Source organism: Cuculus canorus, chromosome 4 (genome assembly GCF_017976375.1).
Source record: "Cuculus canorus isolate bCucCan1 chromosome 4, bCucCan1.pri, whole genome shotgun sequence".
NCBI classification, from domain to species: Eukaryota; Metazoa; Chordata; class Aves; order Cuculiformes; family Cuculidae; genus Cuculus; species Cuculus canorus.
Genome location: NC_071404.1, coordinates 12,533,799 through 12,560,995, shown reverse-complemented (window position 1 = coordinate 12,560,995; position 27,197 = coordinate 12,533,799). Strand labels below are relative to the sequence as shown.

At 37.9% G+C, this 27,197-nt stretch overlaps 1 protein-coding gene across 3 annotated transcripts in view; it reads left to right on the top strand.

Annotated features, from left to right (window-relative positions):
- The window catches only part of SH3TC1 (SH3 domain and tetratricopeptide repeats 1), a 36,001-nt gene extending 10,782 nt beyond the window's left edge, over nucleotides 1–25,219 (top strand). The window contains exons 4-18 of one of the 3 annotated variants that reach the window (XM_009564639.2): nucleotides 623–750; nucleotides 4,640–4,745; nucleotides 6,519–6,662; nucleotides 7,311–7,488; nucleotides 8,287–8,360; nucleotides 9,198–9,393; nucleotides 10,259–10,386; nucleotides 12,514–12,555; nucleotides 14,071–15,759; nucleotides 16,451–16,631; nucleotides 19,078–19,228; nucleotides 21,184–21,306; nucleotides 21,592–21,742; nucleotides 22,593–22,789; nucleotides 23,862–25,219. In XM_009564639.2, the coding sequence (XP_009562934.2) occupies nucleotides 623–750; nucleotides 4,640–4,745; nucleotides 6,519–6,662; nucleotides 7,311–7,488; nucleotides 8,287–8,360; nucleotides 9,198–9,393; nucleotides 10,259–10,386; nucleotides 12,514–12,555; nucleotides 14,071–15,759; nucleotides 16,451–16,631; nucleotides 19,078–19,228; nucleotides 21,184–21,306; nucleotides 21,592–21,742; nucleotides 22,593–22,789; nucleotides 23,862–24,116 (3,743 nt within the window). In that variant the 3' untranslated portion in view covers nucleotides 24,117–25,219. Of the gene's footprint in view, nucleotides 1–622; nucleotides 751–4,639; nucleotides 4,746–6,518; nucleotides 6,663–7,310; nucleotides 7,489–8,286; nucleotides 8,361–9,197; nucleotides 9,394–10,258; nucleotides 10,387–12,513; nucleotides 12,556–14,070; nucleotides 15,760–16,450; nucleotides 16,632–19,077; nucleotides 19,229–21,183; nucleotides 21,307–21,591; nucleotides 21,743–22,592; nucleotides 22,790–23,861 lie in introns of those variants that run through there. The other 2 variants (XM_054066423.1, XM_054066422.1) reach the window with 2 other exon arrangements.
- The last annotated feature ends 1,978 nt before the right edge of the window (nucleotides 25,220–27,197 follow it).

Below are 27,197 nucleotides of genomic sequence, written 5' to 3'. Positions count from 1 at the left end.
GGTACTGGGAAATCATGTAAGTGAGGTTTTAATTTGTCTTTGGTTGGTACTGCTCAACTAACTTAGCTGAAAAACAGCTTTTTCTATATTCACTCTATAGAAGCCTTCCGAATTGTGACATGCCAGATAACTTGACATGTCACAATGTTGTTTTAACATACTGAACTATCTATGTGAATTATCTATGCTTTATATATATATATATATATACACACACACATACACAGGGGCTATTTGGAAATCTGGGCATGTTCTCAGCATCCAAAGAGCTGTCTAATTTGACAGATAACCAGTCTGCTTGCTTTTTTCTTCTTCTTGCTTGTCTGTATCCAAGAGTGTTGGTTGTCTCCCAAAATTTCTACAGACTTTCACATCACTGTTCTTTGTGTAGCTGTAGCCGTTATTATGCAACTGGGAAAAATTTCTTGTGTTTCATGCTAGGCTGCTATTTCTACTGGATAATAAAAATGAAAAAGAAATAAGCATTAAGGAAATATTCTGTGTCTGTCTCTGAAGCTGAAAAATAGATCTTTATGTGGATTCTGTGATATTAAGGGATTTTCTGGTTCTCCAAAGCTGATTCACAAAACTTGTAGCACTGTAAGTGGTTATCCTCCACCAGATATCTCCTTGAAGTTAACGATGGTAAGACGAAAGAGTGGATGTCCTGATCCTGGACTCCAAAGACAGCTCAGAGGGAAGCTCCGTCTTCTGGAAAATGACAGCAGGAAGGTGATGGCAGTTTTCAGTGTAAGTCAATTGCTTGGGAATTGATCCATTTATACAGAGAATACAGTCTGTGCTGCTGAAGTAATCTGTGAGATATTTGGGTTCTGTTTCCACTTGCATGCTAAATGCTTGAATTTGAGCACCCAGAGTTTCCCATTGCCCAAAACTATCTAGAGACATTGGAGATATTGAACCGCTGAAAGTCTGGAACAAAAATGATGTAAAATAAATAAACCCAGCTAAAAAAGGCATCGAAGGGTTTTATTTTAAATACTTTCTGCTCTGATTTACATGAAAGGAAAGCATAGTTTTCTAATTTTGTTTAATTTGGCTTCATATTGGCTCTTCAATTCAGTTTCCAGTCACTTGAATGATCTGGCATGCAGGTTACCCGGGAAGCCCACTGCTAAGCCAAAGAGGAAGTCTGAAGGAGAACAGCATAAATATTGGACTCCTAGGGCTAGATGGCTATAGTTTTAAATAGCACACAAGAGGTTTGGTGTATTCTTATTATTGTCTTTAATTTGGTTGCATATGGGAAAGCTGTCTTCTACAACAATGAGGTTTGCTACAAATACAATTTAAATTCTCCTATTCCTGTTGATGAAAAAGCAGGATGATACCATTTAACTTTGGATGTCCCTTTTTGTCTGAGCCATGAATTCCAGCTTTGTTTGCTAGCAAGCCGAACTCTGAATGCTTAGTTTAGGGCTTTATGACTCTCTCAGATGCGTGTGTTTCTACATTATTTTGCTTTCACGTGTTGTGAACTCTCCATCACCAGACTGCTGATGTTGTGGGTGTGGAAACAGCCTGTACTCCTGCTGCTCTGCCCTGGCTTTTGTTCAGAGGAGGATGAAGAAAGGGAGAAGGGATGATGAGGAAAAGGAAAACAGCATACAAATAGACCAGATTTGTGGCCTTATTGGAAACAGACTGGGAAAAGGACTTTGCAGGAAGCAAGATTTATAATGATAAATTTTCCTTAGAATGTTGTTTTTGATATTTAGTAGTGCATAAAGCCCTTGAGGCTGAGATATTTTACCATGTGTTGGCAATTTATTAATAGATTTCAGGCTCTCATTAATATTTAATCTAAAGTAGAAAGAGGCATGCTGAAGATCAAAGCAGTGATGAGGCATGCCTGTTGAAGAGGCTTAAGTTGGACTTTAGTTTTCAAAAAGGAATTACTAATTTAATCTATTCATGTTGTGTGAATTGAAAAAATGGAAGTTAAACAGAATTAATTTGGAGATCTTTCAAATTGTGACAGAAGGAGGGCCACAGAGAATCTCCATCTTTTACTGGGTGCAGAGGGAACAATACTGACAAAGAAGGAGGGGGATAAGGCTGAGGTACTTAATGCCTTATTTGACTCACTCTTTAATAGTAATGTCAGCTGTTCTTCAGGTACTCAGGCTCCTGAGCCAGAAGACAGGGAGGGAGAAGACAAGGCTCCCATGATCCAAGGTGAAATGGGTAGAGACTTGCTTGGTCAAATAGACATTCACAAATCTATGGGGCTAGATGAGATCTACCCAAGGGTATTAAGGGAGCCAGTGGAGGTGCTCACTGAATCCCTTTCCATCTACCAGCAGTCCTGGCTGAATGGGGAAACTCCACTTGATTGAAGGTTGGCAAATGGGTCTCTGATCCATTTACGAGAAAGGTTGGAGAGAGGATCTGGGGAACTATAGGCTTGTTAGTCTGATCTCAGTGCCAGGGAAGGTCATAGGGCATGTCATCTTGGGTGCTATCACACAGCACACATGGGACAAGCAGGTGATCAGTCCCAGTCAGCATGGGTTTATGAAAAGCAGGTCCTGCCAAACTAACCTGTTCACCTTCTATGACAAGGTGACCCACTTAATGGATGAGGGAAAGGCTATGGATGTAGTGCACCTGGCCTTTAGTGAAGCCTTCGACACCATTTCTCGCAGTATTCTGTTTGAGAAACTGGCTGCCACTGGCCTGGAAACGTGCACCCTCTGCTGGGTAAAAAGCTGACTAGATGCCCAGGCCCAAAGAGTCCTGGTAAATGGAATTAAATCCAGCTGGAGGCTGGGCACAAGTGGTGTTTCCCCAGGTAGGGACCACTTCTGTTCATTATCAGTGATCCAGATGAAGGGATTGAGTGCAGCCTTAGTAAGTTTGTGGATGACACTAAGCTGGGAGAAAGTGCTTGAGGGTAGGGTGGCTTTACAGAGGGATCTGGACAAGCTGGACCAATGGACTGAGACCAACAGGATGAGGTTCAACAAGGCCAGGTGCTGTGTTACGCTTGTGACCCAACAACCCTGTGCAGTGCTACAGGCTTAGGGAAGAGTGGCTGGAAAGCTGCCTGGCAGAGAAGAACCTGGGGGTGTTGGTTAGCAGCCAACTGAACATGAGCCAGCACTGTGCACAAGTGGACAAGGCAGCCAGTGACATCTTGGTTTATATGTGAAACAGCGTGGCCGGCACGACCACGGAAGTCATTGTGCCCCTGTGCTCAGCACTGGTGAGGGCGCACCTTGAACACTGTGTTCAGTTTTAGGCCCCTCACTACAAGCTGGACATTAAGGTGCTGCAGCATGTCCAGAGCAGGACAACGAAGCTGGTGAAGGGCCTGGAGAACAAGCCTTATGAAAGGAGAATGAGAGAACTGGAGCCTTTTCTTTAGCCTAGAGAAAAGGAGGCTGAGGGGAGGCCATATTACGGCCTACAACTACCTGAAAGGAAGTTGTAATGAGGTGGGTGTTCATTTTTTTCTCCCAGGTGACAGGCAATAGGATGAGCAGAAATGGCCTCAAGTTGCACCAGGAGAGGTTCAGATTAGATATCAGAAAAATTTCTTCAGCAAAAGGCTTATCAGGCACTGAAACAGGGTGTCCAGGGAACTGATTGAGTCATGGAGGTATTTAAAAGATGGGTATCAAAGAATTGTTTGTTTGGAAAAGACCTTTGAGATCATGCAGTCCAACTGTACCTGTCTACTACTAAGCCATAGAATCACAGAATAGTTTGGGTTTGAAGGGACCTTAAAGATGATCTAGTTCCATGCCGGAAGGATGGGATGTCATCCAGAGGGATCTCATCCTTTGAAGTACTTGTTTGGTTACTCATCTCGTAAATTTCCACAGTTCTTATTTCCCTGAAACACCATAGCCAGCATCATTACAAAGCCTTGTTTTTAAGCTACTAAGTGAAATTCAACTAGACTGTATGTTACTGCTCTTTGGCTAGAATTCATCAAAATCTATATTTCTTTCATTTATTTGAAGGTTTACATGGTTCTCAGTCTTAGCATTTCTGAAATCCATTCTAAATCCCATCATTATCATTTACAACAATCATTGCTCATCTTTGTTAAACACACAAGGTAATGCTATGCTATGGAATCACTATTAAATGTCTCCTCTGGGACAAGACTGAAGGTACCAGGCAGCAGGTTCAAAGACTCATCAAAGGAGGTGTGTTTCCGCATATGTGCAGAACTCTGACTCTAACCTACAGCAGGATGTTGTGGATCCTAAAAATTTAGAGTGATTCAAGTGACTAGGAGAAATTTTAAGCCAAAGAACTCTAAATAGAGAATACTGGCCACTAGACACAGACATGTCTGAACCAGACCAGCCTTTACTCTCACTCTGTGTCAGTCCTGAGGTCTTAATTCCTCTGTAAATCAGCATCATTGGACTTATTGGTACAATTAGTAAAAAAAAAAAAAAAAAAACCAGATTAAAACTTGGCTCACTGTATGTTGCAGGTGTGTGTTAAAGAACAGAGATCTCATACAGGTAAAATCCTGGATGCTTTTTTTTAAAAACCCTTATGAATACATAGCATTTCAGTATAAGTGTTACCTAGTGAGAAATTGTGCTCAAATGTAGTATAATTATTATTAAAGTATTGGTTTTGATTTTTTTAGGAGCTCTCTGCCAGACTGCTGTCTATTCATAGTGATCAAGACCTAATAGTGGTGACATTTAAAACTTTTGAAGAAATATGGAAGTTTCTAACCTACCACTCACTGGGTAAAGCTGTTTCACCATACAACAATTCAATATGCCTTTTTTTTTATTCCTCTGCACACAATTTCTGATTCACTGGGAGCTTGTTGAACAGGATTTTGAGATTCTTTGTATTAACTCCTAACAGCAGTAAATAATGTTCCTGAACTGGGTACTAGTAATAGGTCAGATGGTCTCTCCAGCCCTCTAGGTGAACCTGCCTTTTTCCTAAAGCAGGTAATACCTTATCGTTCCTGGCAGATGTCTTGTAAAAGCTAGATACTCATCAATGAGATCATATATCTTCTTTCTAAGCAATCTATTCCAGTCCAGGTGTTTTTGTCTTGAAGTATAACTTCTGTTGTAACTTAAATGCTTTTACAGCTTTTTCTGCTCTCTGAAGACATCTAACACCTATTTGGAGACTTCTAATTAGCACTTCCACTCAGTGTTGTTTCCACTGGGAAAATCAACCCTAATTCCTATAATCCTTCTGCACAGAGTGTATTTTCTAGACCTCTGATCATGCTTCTCACTGGCGTCTTCTAATTGTTCCATGTCTTTCCTGAATAGTAGTGAGCAAACTGGACAGAGATGGTAAGACTTCAAAGGAAATATCAAGTAAAACAAAGATTGCTTCATGTGCTTTGCATACTTTAGTTCTGTTTCTAAATTGAGCGTGCCTTTTGATTTGCCATTGACTAGAGTTCTGTCTTTAATGTCCTTTAACTTCACAGCTCTTTTCTAAAGAACAGCATTTGATTCAGATCTTTGTCTCCATTTTGCTCACCTGATATTTTTTCTTTAGTTTACGGACAGCTTGTGTACATTATTATTGAATTTTTCTATTTACCTCAGGCCAGTTTAAAATAATAAGTTTTATTTTTAATTTAAAGTTTGCTACTTACTTGCTATTTTGTATTTTAAAATGCTCTTTAGAGAACTAAATAAAAATACTGTTTCAATGCAATTTTGTAGAGAAAGCACAAGTAGTTGTTTCTTCTTAGGCAGAGCTGTGACTAACATAGAATTTATTTAGCATCTTGTAAATAGCTGAGCAGCACCTTAATCGCTGATCTGCCCACCTCTCCTCTTCATCATAACTGTTTTCGCAAAGGATTTGCTCATGTATTAATGTTGGCCCTTTAAATAATAATCTACTATCTATACCATGCTGATTATGATACACCAAGCCAGATCTCCATGTAACTACCTCATAGCTTTCAAAGCCCTAAATACTAATGTAAGGTGTAGCAGTTTCTAAGATTAAGTACTACCTTATCATGATTTTCATTACTCTGGTATGCAGCAGCATCACTGTGCAAAAGAAATTCCATGCCTTATACCCAGGCATAAATCGGCATGGCTGAGTCAGGCAACAGAAATTTATAAAGAGATTATTTTTTGAGATTATTTCCGCTTATCTGTTAAGCGGTGCTATGCACCTGTTGCTCAAAGCTTGCTAGTGATTACCTCTTTAAGAGTGCACAGATACAGTTATGAGGAACCCTCACAAGGTAAGGACACATTCTGCTTTTTCAGCAGGATCAGTCATGGAAAAGTTGTGTGTCTTTTAGGTTTAGTTTGTGAGAGCTCAGCATTAAAAGTAGTGTAATGTACGTGATGTAATGGATCTAATTTTGCCAATACTTTTTAGGCAAAGTAGTTATACATTGTGAGTTAAGCAATAATGGAGTATCTGTATGCCTACCCCAATCTCTCACTTTCTGAAAGGTTATTTTCTTGTATAATACTGTAAAACTGTGAAGAAAACAAATTGGATTTTTTTTTTCCTAGGTTTTATAAATCATTGCATGGAGAATTTATTCCTAGATCAGTCTTTCTGGCTCTGTTCTCAAGAGGAGGAAGAAACAGGCATTGAAGTCAGTATAAATGAAAAATCATTAAATTTGATGTACAGAAGCCTGCTAGCACAGGAAGGTAAGGAAGACCGTACACGGTAATGCTAAATTTAGGGAAGGACCTCTATTTAAAATCCTAAAATCAAGCATTAAGACCTATTCAAATACTTAGTGAAGTTGAAATTTAGATGTCTTCACCCCAAATACATCAGAAAGAGAAGAGAAGAGAAAGGAACAAAGGCAGATCATGTTCAGTAAGATCATACGGGGATTAGAGAAATTCATGTGAAGCTGGTCCAAAAATGGATACCAGAAGGATTAGAGAGGGATACACATTCCATCTTGCTTAATATTATTGCAGATCCTGGAGATGTACAAGAGAAAGATTACAGATAGTTGCCAGGCTCATGTGTTTCTCCTAAATAGCATCACCTTCTGCTACTGTCAGAGACAGAATGACAGGCTAGACAGACGGATCGTTGATCACTGCAACAGGAACATGCAAAATGTTGCAGCAGAAGAAGGTTCTACACTTCATTGAACAAGTCAGCTCTGCATACTTTTAACTGAAAGAGAAACTAGACAGAAAATAATGAATAGCTGACAGTCAGAAAAATCTTGTGAAATCACAGAGTTTCAGTCTCTGAATGTTACAGATTAAGCCAGTTTTAATGCTTGTATTACACTAAATTATTACATAACATCTGCTCCACTGCTTTCTTTGTAGGGGTATTTTTTGTTTTATGTCCTAACAATCTAATAAAAAAGATAACGGCTACAGACAATGAACTAGACAATCACTTTGAGACTGGGGCTTTTACTGAAGACGTAACAGGTGAATCTGTGGATGGCGATGTGACCGTGCTGTCTAATGCTTCTCCAGAGCCACTGACCCCTTTTCATCAGTATGTATCTGACTCTACCTACCTATTTTATACGCATCTATTTCATATGTATGTGTCTGCTTAGACTCGGGTGTCTCAAAATGATAGCTTGTTATGGAACATCTGTCTTCCATGAACATTGAGAAAAACTGCTCTATCTCCTTCCATACCACACAACTGCAATTAATCCAGCTGCCTACAGAGCAGCATTTAAAGCTGGTTTACCATCTTATGAGTTAGATATTGTTTTGTTTTTTTTTTCCTGAGTCTGAAAGAAAATGTATTAACATTTCTAGAATAACATATAAAGCGAGAATTTCATTTTTTAGCATGCTTGGAAATACGAATAGTAACAGGTGGGATGATTGGAAACAGGAATGATGAAAGGCTAGCAGTGTTTTTACTGAACACTGTTGACAGGAGCCAGCCACCTCTGTAATTTGTTTCAAATTCATATCAAAGCTCCTAATTACTAAGAAGTCAAAATTACATCAATGGACTTTTCAATGGACTCTCTTCAGGAATCATGAGAAAATCATTTGTTATTAGTACTCTTAGGAGTTAAAAAGCTGGAATTTTTCTATTGACCTTGGGAAGGGAGAAATAGCATGACTTTTTCAGGTTTGTTTGATTGAACCAACACTTCTTTGCTACTGATATTACTCAAAACTTAGCTGTCTGAAGTGTTTGGACAGTGCTGAAATTAAAAGATAATTGTGGGAGGGGTGCATCTGTTTTCAAATGGATTTAAAATAGCACTGTCACAACATTTAGTGAAGTGATTTATACACTAACTGCAATTTCTTTTTCTACTTTCAGATGGTTTCTTAAAGGATATTCTGTTCCTATTGATTTTACATATGAAACTGAATCTAAATCCAGTGGGAAAGTTGGTAAGAAACTCCTTTGAAGCACCAGCATTAACATCCCCCCCCACTACAAGTTATTCTGTGCTTTTCTTAGGGCAGACCCTGAAAGGTTCAATAACTTTTTCTTTCCTTCTATTGCATCAGGATGGGGAAACGGCTTTCAAAGTTATGTTGCAGTAAAATTAGGGAGAGCATAAATCTCTGCCTAAGTTGAATTCAACTCTAAAGGCTTATATCTCCCCTTATTCCAACTAAATACTGTATTAAGTAGATGCAAAAAGTAGTAAGCAGTGTAATTAAGTGGAGGATGCATCTGTTTGACAAGCTTTAAAATAAAAAAAATGCACCAATGTAATTATGGTGCATCTTTCACATGTGTATTGCTTTATTTAACACTGTCAGAGAAATAATATAGTGATGGTCTATGGTTAGAGAGTACATATGGCTTATTTTCCACCATATGTGTCAGGTTTAATACTGCATTTACTGGTATATAACTGCATATTTATCCAAGAGGGAATTTTATAGTAGTTGGTTCAAATGTTTTTACTCTGGTCCAAGGTCAGAGTCCTTTATAAGAGGGAAAGTAGGGACTGTTCTTTTTGTTGCTTCATGATGGAATTTGCTATAAACTTGGAAAAACTTTAGACTTTGCTTTCTGATGGCTGGGAAATGAAGATTTTTATGTTGTTATTTACAATTCTTGCAGTTGCTTTAACTCTTGCCACATCGGCTGTGCAGGTCACAAGTCCCAAGAATGTCTTTTGCTAAATCTATTCTTCTAAGTTGCTATTTTATTAAGTGTATTTGTATTGTTAAATTACTTTATTTGCAAATATTATGTATTTCCTTATTACACAGCAATGGGATCCTGTGTAGCTATAGTGAATTATGAGAGTATTACATCAGAAGAGATGAGCTTCCAGGAAGGGGACAAAATTCAGATACTTGGCTACTTCATTGAATGCATGGAATGGTTTCTTGGAAGACATATGTTTACTGGCCAAATAGGTTTTGTAAAGACAAGTCATGTTAAACTGGACTTATTTAAAAATAAGTAAGTGATATGTATTAAACTCATGAACAAAAAAAGACTTGGTCTCTAGAGCTTTAAAATGCTGTATGTTAAACTCGGGATTGCTTTTTGGGGTTTGTTTTGGTTTTTTAACGACAGTTGTCATAGGGTGTATCAGTCAAACCCAATGCAATGAAATTGGAATATGAAGTTTGCTTAAATGTTGGAAAACATCATTAGCCCGTAACAGAGTTTCTTTCTGGGAAGAGGGGTTGCTGTAGTTGTGATCCAAAGAACAGAGATTGAACCAGGTAAAACAAGAACCAAAAGGATTCCATGCAGAATACTCCATTTTTACTGGTTTCTTAAGATCTATGTTAAAGCGTCCACAGCTCTGGTTTTGGTACTACTCTTAATTACAGGCCTTAACTTATGTCAAATGTGGCTCTTTCTAAAAATAATTGTTCATAATGCAGAAACCTCTAAAAAGTGTGCATTTCAGTATGTTTTGGCACCACGTAAATAGTCTGCTTCTATTAATATCTCTGGACATCTTCCGTGCTGAAATAAGACGTTCTTAGATGTGGTTTGCAGATCCCTTTGATATGTGACTTTAAGCTTATGTTAGAAAACAAATACCATAATGTCCTTAAAGATTTGTGCTTTTAATAAATTCTTTCATAAATTTCTATACCATGACACAGATAGACATAAATCTTGCTGATATAGCAGAAACTGTTAGCTGCAAGCATAGCTATTATTAGTTTTTATGTATATTTTTAAATATCATTTATATCGAGGATCTATAATGTAAAGATTTTATTCATTTGTCTAATAAGCTCCAATTTTGGCTCTTCAAGCCAAATCTTTTTTCAGACATTTTCAAAACTGCTCCTTTCTTTGTTAGGCTACAAGACTTGGATTTTCTTGAAGCAGAAGAGCTATCATTTTTTTCAAAAGAATATAATATGGCAGAAGTGATACTTTTGTTGAAACAATCCTCCATCACAGATGTTTGCTCTGTGTACAGAATAGGTAAGTATAAGCTTCACTCCTTTCCCCATTATAACTGATTTTTTTTTTCTTCTTCTTCAATGAGCTTTTTCACGTACTCTGAAATACCTTGGCGTTCAATTTGATTGTAGACACGGCATGTAAAATTCCTGTATATCATCTTTGGTACTTTCCTGCTGATGCAAGTCTTCTCCCAGCAGACTATTCACAAATGTTCTTTTACCCTTTTTTTGAGTTAATTAAACAGCAGGGTTTTAAAAACTTATTGAGCTGAACATATCTTCAATCTTTCAAATGTCAGAGTGCTGCATTATAAAAGGTAGTATGTTCGCCCAAATACTGCTGGATTTTCAGTCGCCATAGGAAAGGTGGCATAATCATTATTGACAGCTAATGCAAACATACACCTCTTCATGCTTGATTTAACTTTTAAAGGTATAGGAAAATAGAGAAATAACAGCTATTTAAAGATGATGTAACTAAAAGCATGTGGTTTTCTTTGTATGAATAGATTTTGCTAAGTGCTCATGCATTACATAAACTAATTGGGATAATTGGGGTTTCACCTTTAAAGACAGTGTAGTGTAATATAATTGTCTTGCTGAACTGGAGCATCAATTTCTTTTGTTACCCCAGGCTGTTCTGTGGTGATGTGTATGCTTGTCAGATACCTAACAAAGTTTTTTCTCCATTAGTGCCATCCTAAGAGACAGGTCTGTAGGCTGTAGTTTGAAAGGAGCCAGTCTGTAGGTTTGACTCGGTTGTGTTAGTTTAATTCTGCAAATCAGTGTGTGTGTGAACAATACCTTGAGCATGTCAGACATGACAAATGCAACTCACGTCATGTGTAGAATGACTCCACATTTCACTGTGCTTGCTCAAATGAAAAATCTGGGAATAAAATCTCAGAGCTCTATTAGGTACTAAAACAATCTTATGGATTTAATGGACATACTACTATTTTTGCCCATCACACATTTTTCACATCTCATCTCCTCCCTTATTATAATTGCCAACTTCTTTTTATGCCTTCCCCAGCTAATAGTACCAACTTCACTACTTTTTTCTTCTTAAACTGCACAATTGATCAACATATCTTGACTTAGCCAGAGTGAGTGTTTTCAGTGTTCACTTGATGCTTTGTTGTGTGATCGGAATTAAAAGGTTTTTGATTCCTTCCATCTACATCAGTCTAATGAGAAGTATTTACTTATGAGCACTTCCTCAATTAGATCTTCAGAGCATTAAGTTACAACTATTGTAAACATCTGTGGCATTTGTCCACCAAAGTCAGGCAAGCCTTTAAAGAAAGGAGATCAGAAATAAACAGTGAGTGTGAGGTCATTCTTAAAAGCTAGCAAAATAGCTTTCCATTCACTTAACTAGATCTAGTTCTGCAAGCCTTTACTTTTAGGTATATCCTTCCTAATATAAGTAGCACTTACATTGCATCTCAGGTATGAAAGACAGCAAATATAATCCAGAAATGCAGCATGACAACTGAAATATCTTGAGAAATATATTCTACACAAAACAGTAATGTTTTAATGTTCTACATACTTGCCATGTTAAACATTTTAAGGTCTATAATAGTAATGTATACAGAAGTTAAAAGAAAAGCTACAGGGATTTTTCATCTGCATGCTATTGGATTGGCTGCAAAAGTCTGAAACTCTTATTTAGACAGACTACCCAAAATAATTATTCCCTACACAGGAGTGACACTAAAACTTATAGCAGTGATATTAAGGGCTATTTATTACCTTGTTTTAGGGGCAGGTTGTGGGGAATGATTGTATCTACACTGCCCACTTGTATTTTAATGCAACAGTCATACGTCCTTGGTGCAGAACAGGTTGGCTTCAACTCTGTGATATGCAGATGTCTCCCACCTTACTGAGCAGGAGTAGGTGCATGATGATAACCTTGTAGAAAGCAGTAAGCTGAACCAGCAGGAGGGTAAGTCCATAGCATCTGTTAGCTTTGGGTCAGACTTAGAAATTTCTTCTCTTCTAAATTTCCAGGACACATTCAATTCTTCTGACAGAACGAATTCCAAACTAAAAAATAGAGTTATTTCAGGATATTTCAAACTGAAACAGAACTAAGACAGCTTAACTAACGTGTTTTTTTTTTTCTTTCTTACAGACCAATTAGAAGAACCAGAATTTCAGAAAGTCCATGAATGTGGTAATACTTCATATCTTTCTTTATTAGCTTTCCTGGGTTTTGCTGTAACCTTTCCTCACTAGGTTTTGCTGTAAGACATTGAGGATTTTCACTGATGGCAAGGTCCAAGAAAGACATCTGATATCCAATTGCTAACTGTATGACTTACTTTCACTGCTGTGACAAACTCACATGCACTACCCCTTGACCCCTCCATATGGTTCAACAGGGCAAACTACTGTTTATGGGACACCTGGCAAGTGCTGACTTTGAATTCCAGCAGATTTTCTATCTGCTAGAAAATTTCATCCCATAAATATATTTCCCAAAGGAGATATTTTGATGAGGATGCAGAATTATTTCCATTTTGCTTTTAGCTGCTAAGCTGTCACTATCATTACTTGTATTGTACTATGTTTTTCTAAATATCAGTTTTTAGATTTATGATTCTGCTGAGCAGTGTCAGAAATGAGATTCAAAGGAAACTGAGCTCTAAATATGCTACTTTAGTAAACTCCTGCTGAGACACAGCTGTAAGCGTACACTGAGACTGCAAACTACATCCCTAGTGCCTGCCCTGTTACCTTGCTGGATGACAGTGAGAAGGCTAAAGAAACGATGGCATGTCTGTATGTTTTTTTAATATTTGTAAGATATACAACAATGTTAGTACTAAGAGTTTAGATCAACAACCACAACAGTTGCCACAAATTTGGTAATTTTGAGAAATTAAATCTGTGCCAGCAGAGAATCAGAGCTGGTATTTGATTAAAGAAAGAAATGTTATTACACATTATGCAAGCCCATGCAGAAATAACGTGGACAGGAGAACATGATCCTTGCAGGCACCCTCACAGCACCTATGTGAGACTTCAACAACTTAAATAGCACAGTCATACTTGCCCCCTTGTCTAACCTGCCTTAGTTTTCTACCAGTATATAGGCATACCCTTACTCATGTCTCATGTGAGCTCAAATTTAGATTTCCCTTAGACCTGAAGTTGATCTATGCCCTGACCTTGGGCCCTTTATCAGCCCCTACTTCAGATCTTAAGTCTTTCCAGTTTCTAGTCTTCTCCTGCTTACCAGTTAGTCTGAATTGTAATTCATTAGCATATCTCTTTCACTCATATGAAAACAGAGAGAACAGAGTACATTCAGAGTATTCCTTTTTGAGTATATGCCTAGACGCAAACCAGTCTGAATTCAAGTTGGACTTAACTTGGATTAGTGTTGGATCAGGCACAGGGCCTGGCCAGACAAGCATCCTGCTCAGCAGCCTGCTTACAGGAGACGATTCGCGTTTATCCCCACCTCTCCAGCCTCCTACACTTTTCCTCCCTGATTCCTCTTGATTTCTCTCTTTACCCACCTTTTGCTTGTCTCCTAGACATACTGATAAAAAAGTGCAGTAAGTCTACATAATGTTTTTCAAACAGCACCTTCTGCTGATGAAATGTTTTTGTTGGTGTAACAAAGATCTTTGTGTGAGTGCAAACATGAAGTTGTGATGCATAATTTATTTTTGAATTTCAGAAATTCCATGCTCATATTCTAGAACAGGATCCACTAGCAAGAATGGCAAGATAGAAGAATTCCTGAAGAACTTCAAGAATTTGGAGGCCAACCAAGCAGAAGAGCCAGCTACTGAAGGAAAGGATTCTACCAGCTCTCCAGACACAAAAATCTTTCCTCCACATGAGGGACCTTGCTTCCATATATGTCAAGATGATATTCAAGCATCTGACAATTTAGAGTCATTGTTACTCTTCTTGAATAGAAAAGAGTATGACGAAGACTTCAAAAAACTGTATGATTTCTCCTATCCATTTATCAATAGCATGTTTTATGGGTTTACAGAAGAAGAAGAACTGGTTAGCTTTTTTAGATTAGCAAGGGAAGCAGCAAAGAAAGCAAGTATGTCCTGGGCACTAGCAAGGCTATGCTTTCTCTTAGGCAGGCTCAGTGTTAAAAAGCTGAAGTTTTCCCAAGCTCGAGTGTATTTTGAGGAAGCGTTGGGAGCAGTAGCTGGAGGATTTAGTGACTTGTACTTTATAATTGCTCTTTATACAAATCTAACAGTCATTTATTTGACACAGAAAAACAAAGAAAAATGTGCTCATGTTTTTGACAAGGCTACATCTCTTCTCATGGGAATTCCCAACTACATTTGCAGTGCTGACCTGGAGTCAAATATTCTAAAGTACGCTCTGAAGAAGACAATTTTGAGCCAGAACAAACATGCAGAGGCAAGGGCATGCTTTCTACTGGCAAAGCATTACAGCGCACGAAAACAGCATGAAGAGGCACTGCCATTCTTGGAAAGGTTTCAGCTGTTGCTTAATGACTTGGGTTTTCAAAACATCTTATCAAACAACTGTTATTTCAAACTAGCAGAATCCTACAATGAAAAGTGTTTGCCACACATTGTATTAAGTTGCTTAAAGGTCACCCCTTCCCAGAGCTCCAGTAGTTTAATGGATTCCCTGAAAAGGATTGATTTAGTCATTAAAAATGCTCCAAAGATCTATGGCCTGAGAAAACTTGAACAAATACTCCCATGCCAAATTGCACCTTACCTCATACAAGCACTTTCCTCTGCAGTAAGCACTGAGCACGAAGGACTATGCAGCACTATCTACCTTAGCTTAGCAAAACTGTACAGCTACCACAAACAGTACGGAAAAGCCATTGTTTACATGATGAAAGCACTAGACTCAGATGTTTCTGCTAAGCCAGGACAAGCTATTAACTATTTGGTGTCTCTTGCTTGGTTATACATTCTTTACAGGCAATATGATGTGGCTTTAGCCACTTTGAAGGCTGTTGTAGACTCTTCATGGTGCAATCCTCAAAAACTAGGCATTGCTTATAATATGCTTGCTATTGCTTTGAAAAGAACAAACAATACAAAAGAAGCTGCTGAGAGCTACTACAAAGCACTGTGTCTTTCAGAAGAGACTAATATGACCCATAATCAAGCTATAGCCCTGGCTAATTTGGGGGCACTTTGCCTACATGTTGCAGCCAAAAAGCTGGCAGAACATTATTATATCAGGGCAGTGAAGCTATTCTGCAAACTTCCAAGTATGGACTGTGGCCAAGACTTCATCCAAGTCCTCCTTCAGTTAGGATGTTACTATGTTGGTGGAGCTCAAAGAGAAAAAGGGAGGTTTTATTATGAATGGGCTTTTTTAGTTGCAATGGAGACAAGTCATCTGGAAAGTAAGTGCATTTTTCGTTTTTCTCTCCAAGTTATTAAATTTACACTGTTTGAAAATGTTTGTTATATAGGTATGTTATAGTTGCTCCTCAAACAACATTTTATGTCCGGTTATGTGATAGCTACCAAAGTGATTGAAATCTTTGCTCTGTCCCGTGATGGTAATAAATAAATGTGTTGCCTTGCTCTTTGGTGGTACTTAGGTTTGTCAGAAAACGTAGGAAAAATGAAATGTTAATAAAAAAATGAATAACTTACTAATTACTAAAAAGTCTAGATATTTCTATGTTAAATAATATTTACAATAGTTATAACATCAATGGTAGTACAAACAGCACCAGACTCGAGTTTCAAGGTCTGAAAACAATCAGAGATGTGGATTATTTTTGCATAAAATAGTTGTATTCAGAAGACTGATGCTTTAATTAATTATTTTTACTACTGTGATTAAGGCAGTGTATATACATAAGGTGACTCTTATTATTTTATTTTGGAGATCAAATTTGAAGTGACTACTATGCTAACTTTGGAGGTGAAGAAACTGGCAGTGGAATCTTCTTGTTATAACTCTTATATTGCTATTCATTGACAGTGCTGAATTTGTGAAAGAGTAAGAATGGATTATTATAAAACTAATTTAAGTTTCATTTTAAAATAGAGATTCACGTTAGTATCTTCAATCTATTCTCCTAGGTCAACTACAAGCAATTAAACTGCTGTGTCAGTTCTACAGTACAGTTGTTCCCAATGAGGCTCAGTGTGTCATCTACAATGAGTATCAGCTATCTTTAGCTAGAAAGATGTCCAACAAAGTTCTGGAGGGACAAATTTTGGAAACAATTAGTCAGCTCTACTTGTCTTTAGGAACAGAAAGGTAAGACATGCTGGACGACTTTGATTTATTCCGACTGTAACTTACTTGTCACGGTAAAGGATCTCAATTTTTGCAATAGCTAAATATGACTACTTCTTTTCACTCTGCTTTGCCAGCACTCTTCATTAGGATTGAAGGGTCCAATGCTAGTGGAAGACTTATCCTGTTTTTTTAAGGAACTGTCATCTCAAGGGAGGAGATGTTCGACAGGGATTAGCACCACTTCAAGAGTCAAATTATCTTTAAAATCTTTGTAAATACATTTAAAAAGTATTATATGTTATGCAATTCTTGATGACTGCTGTAGCTGTAGGATTATTGCTAGCAGGTGTCTTGTTTGTGATACTAGATTTTTATAAACCAGTTTTTCTATATTCCAAACAGGTCAGACATCAAATAGTCTCTGTGTAAGTGCTTGTTTGTCTTTCAGAAAACGCAGTGGTGTAGTTTTGCTGAGTTTGTTTTTTTGTTTTCAAAATTTATATAAAAACTATGTGCAAAACTGCACAGTGTCAGTCTCCAGCACTTTCTATACTGCTCTTATTTTCAGAATACTATTTTTTTGTTTTACTTTATCAAAAAGCAGACTGTACAATTAAATTTATAGAAACTAACAGGTGCTGGGGAAACTTAGAGGCTTGTCTAGGCAATTTTTAAAGTGCTTTTTAAGGCAACTTTGTCTGATTTTATATTTTTCTTACTGTATCGCACTTCAGGTTGTCACTTTAGATTTGTGTATTTTCAAGCAGACCTCAGTAAGGATGGAAAAAATATCCTCAGTTGTGGAAAAAGAGTAGATAGTTATTTTAGCTTTAAATGGCTCCAGTTTGAGGATCTAAATTTCCTAATGTGTCATCTAACTTTTCAGTTTTGCTTTGTTCTCTGGTGTTTAATGATATAGTTAGTGAAAACCCTTTGGACAGGCAGAAGACAAAGGAGTTGGTTAAGATTTCAAGCTACCTGGAATTTGCAGAATGTTTTAACTAGCTGGCGAAGCTTTTGTGTGTGTGTAGTACATGGAATTTATGTATCCCAGGAACTTGGCCCCCAAATAATGCTAGCTGCGTAACCTTAGGAATCTACTAGATTATAGTGCATACTCAATATGATATTAGACCATAGTATCACAGTATTCTTTGAGCTAACAGTCCTGAGTAACAAGCATATGCGTCTATGATGAATTAATGAAAACAGTGATGTCCTTGGAGTCACAACCTCTCTTGTAAGTTACTGTGGCCACATCAAGGGACACAGCCTGACCAGTTCCAGCTGCTGTGCTTAGTTATAGATTGGTATATACTTCCATCTGCTGTAAAAGCCAGAACTCTGAAGGAGGAATGGATGTGGCATTCAGTAATTGGGCTGAGTAGAACTACTAAAACTACCTTCTTGCCTTTCTTCATGTTAGAAGGTTGTTAAAGAAAAGAAAATTGAAATGTCAGGCTTGTTCAGTGGATCTTTACTCCCTTTCATCAGTATAAAACGAATGACAGGTCTTTTCAATTTCTCTAAGAATCAGAAGGTGGTAAAAATGTTTTTTATTCCCTTGGATGAGATACCTTGTTGAGACAGAGCTGAAATCTTGATAGTGTGAAATGAATCTTACATTGTTTCAGATCTCTTTGGAGGCCTAAGTAGGCTCTTCTAAAGATGTAATGTGTAAGGATTCACTGTAACTGTGCAGTTCATGTTCTATTTCAATATGTTTGTATTGAGCTTGGAGGAGAAAGCAGAAGGCCAAGGTGATGGGAGTCTATCACAAGACAGAAGGATTAATAAGGAAGTCTCAGCCTTCTATGGTATAAAGTGCTGTAAGCACAATCAATCAATCAGACGAGTCTTTTCAATGAAGACTATGACTACTCTTTTAAGAGAACAGTGCCTTTACACTTAAAGAAAATTGTGCTGACCAATGATTTGATGATTTAAGTGCTTCTAGAACTTGTCATATAGTGCCCCGTTCTCTTTCCCCACTATAAGTTTTTCTAAAATTATTGATTAGTCTGAATTGTGCTGAAGTTGGATGTCTAAGTGGTATTTATGTAAAAAAGTATTTAGAGTTACAATTCCTTCCTGAAGTTTGCAGGAAAAAGCCATAAATGATAGAAAAGCTAAAGATGAGGAAAGACTTTTTTTCCACTTATCACTAGCCTGAGGTAGGAGAAGGACAGATCTAAAGTAAACTATGCTCGATTAATATTATGTGATAACAATCTAACAGGAAACATGGTTTGGAAAAAAAAAAAAGAGGGAAGAGGAAAAAAGACCAAGTTTGCAAATTACCAGTGTAATATTGCTGAGAAATTATAATGATGTATTTAATATAAGAAATGTTATTTTTTTATATAAACATAAAGCTTTTTCCATTATTAAAAAAAAAAAAACCCAAACCCCATTCCTTATTCTGAAGAACCCCTCAATGATTAGCAATTTTCTTCTGTTTCAGGGCTTACAGGTCAGCTCTGGAATGTACTAAAAGAAGCCTTGGTATATTTATAGATCTCCAGAAAAAAGAGAAAGAAGCATATGCTTGGCTACGGGCAGGAAAGATATATTATGTTCTGAGGCAGAATGAGCTTGTGGATCTTTATATTCAGGTATGTTGTCAAAACTTACAGGCATGCACGCATTGTTAACATGGTGCAGGTGGTGCAGTAAGAGGGTAGTTCAATAAAATGATCCCTAGGATTTTGCTGACTGATGTTATGAACGTATAGTAACACCATTTATGTAATCCTTATCAGCAGAAAGTCTTGGCATTTTCCAGTGGTGCTCTGTTTTAATTTGTTGCTTGACCCTGGATTGATTTTGGGTGATGACCTCTCTTAGCACCTGCTCTGTTGTAAATTCTGTGTATTTTTTCATCATCACCTACCAGCTCTACAGCACCACAGCCATCCAAGCATGTATGCATGCTACTTGCTGGTGGGTAACAGTTAATAATCATCTTAGCAGGCTGGCTTGTGGGCCAGAGCCCCACGAAAACAGAGGACAGCTTTTTTCAGGAAGTGTTTCCAAAGCATCTAAAGCTTTCCTTCTGTGGCTGTGCGTAGCATGGCACAGAGCCAGCTGGAGCTGCTGCTGCCTATGCAACAGTGAGACCAAAGGCATGCATCTTGCACACCTCGGACCCCCTGCCACCAACTGGGACCTGCTGCTGCTTCTACGGCCTTGTTAATACAGAATGAAAGATAACCTGAGATGGAGATTTGACCCTTGGGGCTCCTGAAACTGGATGATGTGGAGACTTATTTAGAGCTGCACTGCAGCCTAGATCTGACTGTTGTCTGTATGGCTCCTAACTATTCACTAAAGTGTCTGGGGAATTACTTTCTTGCTTTTGCAGAGGTTAAAAATACCTCTTCCCTGTTGTAAGGGAGAGTGCTGCCTTGTAGTGCAGGTGTATACAGAACCTGATATAGTAAGATCCGTATTTTGGCTGGTGCGTAAGTAGTACCAAAATATGATCTCTACATAGAATAATCAGATATCTATTGTTAAGATGTTTTGAAAAACAAAACAAAAATTGCAAAGTGGGAAAACATGGAAAACAACTTCATGTTTAAAATGTACTGGGACACAATATGTGGGGCTAGTTCAATATTTTTTCTTCTCAGTCAAGTTACACTTTTGAATATATAAAAACAGAAAATGGAAGAAATATGTTTACAAGAAGGGACTGTGCTACAGGCCTGTTATTTCTTTTTCTTTTACTAAATTCTTTTAGCTGATAGCCTCCAAGTCCTGTATACTACCAGATGATATAAAAGCCAAATCAGCATCTGGTATAATTTTATCATTCGTCTATATTTCCTCCAAGAGGAGTGGGATGTGAATGTGTATTACGTACTTCGAATGTATGGAACCTGGTGCTTAAAGCAAAGAGTCATTACCTGTCCATGAAGAAAGTCTCAAAGCAGGACTCTGCCCTATAAAAGTTTGACCACAGTGCCAGTAATTTGTGCAAGTCTTCATGTCTTAACTTGCATGTAAAACAAGGCTTCCAAAACTGTGACGCAATAGAGTCCTTAAGTGCCTGAAGCCAAAACAGGCTGAAAAGGATTGCTGCTTTTGTGCTAAGTGGAGAGATGGACTTGTATTCACTGAAAGCAATTTGAAAGAACCTTCGTCTTCCCTCATGTGCAAGCCCCCTTTCTCAGTACTACTTACCCTATCAATAACGGCATATCCTGATGTTCTTGCTTTGGGGAGGATGCACACTGCTTTTCACAAAAATCCTTTTAGCTAACGTGTCATGTATTTCAGAAGAACAGAACTTTGACAGATCTTAGCAGGATATAATTGCTAGGAAAAGGAAGACCATAACACTTCATGCACTCAGGTACTTATGTTCCTTCTTTCGGCATCTGCCACTGGCCTGCTCAAAACCAGACTACAAAAAAGACAAAGCATAGTCTCATAACATATAGCCTTCCTTAAATGATAATGAGAGGCCTTAACAGGTCTTTTTTCAGTTGCTAATATTTATGATTTTATCACTAAGAACTAACCAAGATTTCCTTTCTTTCCCCTTTCCTTGCTTTCTTGTCAGGTTGCTCAAGATGCTGCTCTTTACACAGGAGATCCAAATTTAGGAATGGAATTGTTTGAAGCTGCTGGAGACATATTTTTCAATGGTACTTGGGAAAAGGAGAAAGCAGTGACTTTCTACAGGGTTTGTGCAGCATTTCTACTGAATTGATAGGTATCCTCCCATCACATCAACTGTTCTGCAGATGCTGAAGCAGAAGCTGATCTTCTCAGCAAACAGTTTATAACCTACAGCAGCTGAGTACTTTGTCATAGTGCTAAAAGATTGCACTTGTTGCACCTCCTGTTCTGGGTGTAAACTATGGCATGTATAAAGAGCAAAATAAACCCAGAAGTTGCTTGAAATGCTATGAAATGGAAGCCTGTCTTGGAGTTCAGCTGTACTTAAGCTGTTCTTAATGCATTTCAGGACAGGGCTCTTCCACTTGCTGTTAAGACTGGCAACAAAAACACCGAACTCAGGTTATGTAATAAACTGGTGGAATTGCTGCTGAATCTGAAGTCTTATGAGGAAAGCCTGGAATATGCAAGAGCATCTCTTGTGCTCAGTGTAAGTTTAGGTAAGACCAATTTCAATTGTAGCTGAATATTGCTGGTACCTCCAGCATAAGGCAGAATTCTAAAAAGCTTCCTTCCTTTGAAGTCAGATTTCTTACCAAGATTTCTTAATGATACCATTATTGTTATTTTCTCTTCCATTCAAGAATGAACATCTTTATTGTTGTCTGTTCTAACTACAAGCTTACATGGAAAACTTTTGGTAGAGCAGAGAATTAAATCTGGCATTCAAAGTCTAAATACAGTGTTCTTCTCACAGCTAAGCTGTAATACTAATAAATAATATTGTCCCAAGCGGCTTTTGGGTGTTGTATAATATTTCTCAGAGTTGTCCATAGACTTGCTGGTGAATTGACCTAGGAAAAAGTAGTCAAAACCAGTAGGGCTAGGTTCCAAAATGACTATTCTTCAAATTTAAGAGGTCCTCAACTGATTTAAGAACCCTTTCAGCCCTCCAGACACTCACATATAGGTGATTTTGATCAGTGTGAAAATCATCTTTGTCATGACTTCCAATGTAAAGTATGTCCTAGTAATGTCAAGAGAGTTTTTAATACCATTAACTACTATACATTCAAATTATTTGTATTCTTTGTGACAATGTGGGTGTGTATATCTATACACCTATATGCCCGACACCATCAAATCCTATACTGGGAAATTCAGGCATTCTGTGAGATTTTTCTTAAAGAGCAGGTTTTTGCCATATATCTCTTAAGCAAAATTACTTTTATTCAATAAAAGATCAGCAAATATATAGAAGAAAAACTAGAAATAGCATCTCTGGTTAGAAACAATTTGACTACTTTGTTTCTTTGTTTTTATCCTGACGCATACATTATATCTCATCAGGAAATCAGCTGAATGAACGAATAGCTTACCATCGGCTGGCTGCCATTCATCATCGTTTGGGTCACTGTGAACTAGCTGAACACTTTTATTTAAAGGCCTTGTCCCTCTGTTCCTCTCCTCTGGAGTTTGAGGAGGAGACGCTGTATTACGTCAAGGTGTACTTGATCTTGGGAGACATAATATTCTATGATCTTAAGGTAAGAAATACTGAAAACTGCTACAGAAAATAATTACATTGAGTAATGTTTCATAACACACCATAAGGACAGGATGTCGTCCAGAGGGACCTGGGCAGACTGGAGAAAGTGGGCCTGTGAGAATGTCATGAGGTTCAACAAGGCTAAGTGTAAGGTCCTGCACCTGGGTCAGACCAATCCCCATTTCAGTACATGATGAGGGATGACGTGATTGAGAGCAGCCCTGCAGAAAAGGACTTGGGGGTGCTGGTCAACGAGAAGCTCGACATGGGCTGGCAGTGTGCACTCACAGCCCAGAAGGCCAACCATATCCTGGGCTGCATCAAAAGAAGCGTGGCCTGCAGGTCGAGGGAAGTGATTCTGCCCCTCTATTCCTTTCTTGTGAGACCCCACCTGGAGTATTGTGCCCAGTTCTGGAATCCTCAGTGTAAGAAGGATATGGAGCTATTGGAAAGGGTCCAGAGGAGGGCCACAAGGATGATCAGAGGGTTGGAGCATCTTCCCTATGACGACAGGCTGAGAGAGTTGGGCTTGTTCAACCTGGAGAAGAGAAGGCTCAGAGGAGATCTTATAGCGACCTTCCAGCACCTGAAGGGGGCCTACAGGAAAGCTGGAGAGGGGCTATTCCTAAAGGCTTGTAGGGATAGGACCAGGGAGAACGGGTACAAACTGGAGAGGGGTGGATTTAGATTAGACATTAGGAAGAATTTCTTCACCATGAGAGTGGTGAGACACTGGCACAGGTTGCCAGGGAAGCAATGGATGCCCCATCCCTGGAGGTGTTCAAGGCCAAGTTGGATTGGTCCTTGGGCAGCCTGATCTAGTGGGATGTCCCTGCCCATGGCAGGGGGGTTGGAACTAGATGATCTTTAAGGTCCCTTCCAACCTTAACTATAACATCAGGTTTTACCACATTCTATTTTTATGCATTTAGAATGTAAATAATTAGGTGTGAATAATAATTAAGTTCAGAATCTGTATTATTCTTGTTTAATACCTAATACACAGAGCTTGGATGTCCCCTTACACTTGTTGTATTCTAAAGGTACTATCTTTGTCTCTCTTATATCAGGATCCTTTTGATGCAGCAGGCTATTATCATTTGGCACTTGCTGCTGCCATGGACCTGGGCAATAAAAAAGCTCAACTGAAGATTTACACAAGACTTGCAATAATCTACCATAACTTTCTTGTGGATCGGGAAATGTCTCTCTTCTTCTATCAAAAGGCAAGAACCTTTGCAACGGAACTGAATGTTAGGAGAATAAATATAGCTCCTGATCAACGTTATAAGAGTTCGTTAGCATCTTTGAAAAATGCAGTCTAACTACAGTAGTACTTAAATAATTATTGCCTGGGTTTGTACGAGGATGCAGCATGCATTCAATGTGTCATTAGGCCTGTGCTGTAAGCTAGAGCTCAACATTCCAGACTAAATTACCAGTTTGTTATAACAGTGAACTATGTTTCATTGTCTCAAAGATATACAGTCTTGTCGTTTAAGGATCAGCCTGTGAACTACGCCTGAAACCCAACAGTCTTTTTTAAACTAAATTTTTCTTTGCTGTTTCTGTCTAGCTGGATACTGGAAAATGATCGACGCATAGATGCAATGAAATATTTCATAAAGTGTTATAGAGAAAAAAAATCTACCAATACTGCCTTTCTTTGTATGATCTAGTTCTAGTATGACCTAGCTCTAGTATGACCTAGCTCTATTGTATTTACTTGATGTCATAAAAATATTTGTGCAAGCATGTTAAGTGATGTATCTGAAAATTGGCTTGATCTATTTCCCCAGGCAACACCCCTCCTTTCCTATGAAATTCATTTACTGCAGTATTTATAGACAATTGTTAAGATTTATCTTCTAATTCCTGAAGGGACCTATGTACATGCTGTAATAAATAACTGATTTCTAGAAATGAAGTGTCTTAATATGTGAGTAGTAGTTTTGTGGATTTAAGTGACCGTGAGAAGGCCCTCTTCCCTCTTTTCAAAGACAAATTATCTGGTTCTGTTCTTAACTGAGTCTTTTCAGAACTGTTAGTATTTTCTGCAATGACTTAACTACAACATTTCCCACCATCTTGCGTTTAACTATAGTATATTCAGAAAAATGTACTGCTTCACTTTAGGTACAAAAATTCTATATTGTTAATTTTGATGGTTCTAAATCTTTGTGCCTCAAAACATTTTCAAACCAAGGATATGGTAAAAATAACATTAGATTATGCTGTTTATTTTGAGAAGAAATATCGATGTCTTCGAGTCCGATACTCTTGCAATTAAATACTCGGATAGGTTTTGAAATGGAGACTTTTCACCCTCTGTAACGACTTCCTAAACAAATTGCTAGTTTATTTTAAGAGACATTACAAAGCAAGCAAGCATGGAAGTGTCTTGGGAAGATGCGTTCACCGTCTTAGAAGCCAGCTAGATATTGTTGGCTAGATATTGCTTTCCAAGGGAAAGGAGCAAAAAAAATTTTATTTTTTTTTTATTTTGCTGGTCTGTGTAGCAATATGCTCCCATTCCTTTGGTTCATTGGCTGAGAATCTTCCTTTTCCTAAAATCTGTCATCCTTCATAGTGCACTTTGAACACTTTCCACATACCATCCATATATCTGACTTTTGTTGTCTTTTTGACATTGAGAATTCTTCATTTGTTTTTTTACTTCTTCCCTCGCAGAAGAGGGGAAAATTATATATAGTGTAGATAACGGACAGTTAGGATACACTCCAGGGAGGCTGGAAGTACATCTTACTTTGAGTGCCAGAAGAACTAGTCTAATTAATACTTAGTTGCCACTATCATGATAATTGCAACCTGTCAATTACCTCAAGGAGAAAATTTGACTTCTTAGGTAGACAAGGTAACTCTTGGCAGTCTTGCACTTGGTTCAAAGGTCCAGACAGTGAAGTGAGGATTAGATTCTTAAAAATAATAATAAAATAATAATAATTAAATTGCTAAAAATAATGAACGTGATAGTGCCTTCTTTGTAGATATGCAACATCATTAAATCTATCTCAGCACTTTCCTTTAAAAAGCAAGAAAGCATTGCGAAGTCTTGATTATATGAATGTGTGTACTGCTCAAAGCAATTCTGCACACATTTTAATGTTTTGTGACACTCAATCAGACTTGAACTAAACATTAAATTTTAAAGTTGTACTGTTTGGGTGTCTTATGAACTTACCTTGAAGACTTAGATTCAGACTGGTGTCATATTGTCCTACTAAGCATGGGAAATTAATGATTCCATATTGTCTTCCTTGTCTTGACCTGAAAACTCTTTCAACTCTGTAAAGCTGAGAAAATTGTGGATGTCTCTCTCTGTTCCTTAACTTACATTTCAGTTCTTACAATCTATTTTCTATTTAATTTGGCTTTCAGATTAGATAAATTTATAACCACTCTCTGGTTCTGACTGCTGTAATCATAGGCAATATCTTTGTATTCTGGGAATGAAAGCTGCAATTCTTAATCTGGAATTCAAAGTAGCTGAGCTACTTTATCTTGTTACCCTGATTCCACATAATTTTTGCCTTCGTAACTATCAAGTCTTTTATTATTAATTCACCCTTTAATGTTAAATTGTGCTTGGGCAGTGTACGGCAAACTGAATTTCTTGGGCTTTCCCTTCAAGCCAGTTAAACAGCATTCAAAAATGTATTTGGCTTTTGTAAAGGCAGCACCTGCGTTCTCTCTTCTTGCTCTGATGACACAGGAATTCTGTGATTTCCTACTCATTGTGATTAAAGTCAGTCATAGGTATAGGATTTCAAAGAACTACATTCCTATTAGATATATAAATAGCATTTTACATTTTTTTAACTGCTTCAAAACCTGTTAGACATTTAAATATATCTTTTTTTCTCCAGGAAGCACAACATCATCTTATGATTCTGAGGTAACAAACGCAATGCACTGGGACAGTGAATTTGGAATTTAAAAACTCTGGGAGGAACTGGATCTAGGCTAAAAGATTTTACTGTTAACTTCTGTTCCCTTTGATCAGGAGTGGTAAGATTAATCATCCCTTCGGGAGCCACCTGTCCAATGGCCCTACTTTCTTTAGCATCAGATAATGGTCAACTGACTACAATATACAATTCCATAGAAAGCTGAGATGAATCTTACCTGGTGTGCTTCCTGGTGCAAGTCTTTATAAGTGGAAGTCTGATTATTTGAGCTATAAAACTCTGTTTCCCCATAGCTGTTACGTGTAAATGATCACTTTTTGCCAGATAACATTCTTCTAGTTTAACGAAGCAAAAAGGCAGAACAGCATGGAGTCTGGGTGCCTCCTAGATGGGGTGTGAAAAGCATACCTCTGCAGGGCCTGTTTGTTCAAAAAGACAGCGAGGGATGGGATGTTTGAATGATGAATAAAAGAAGAC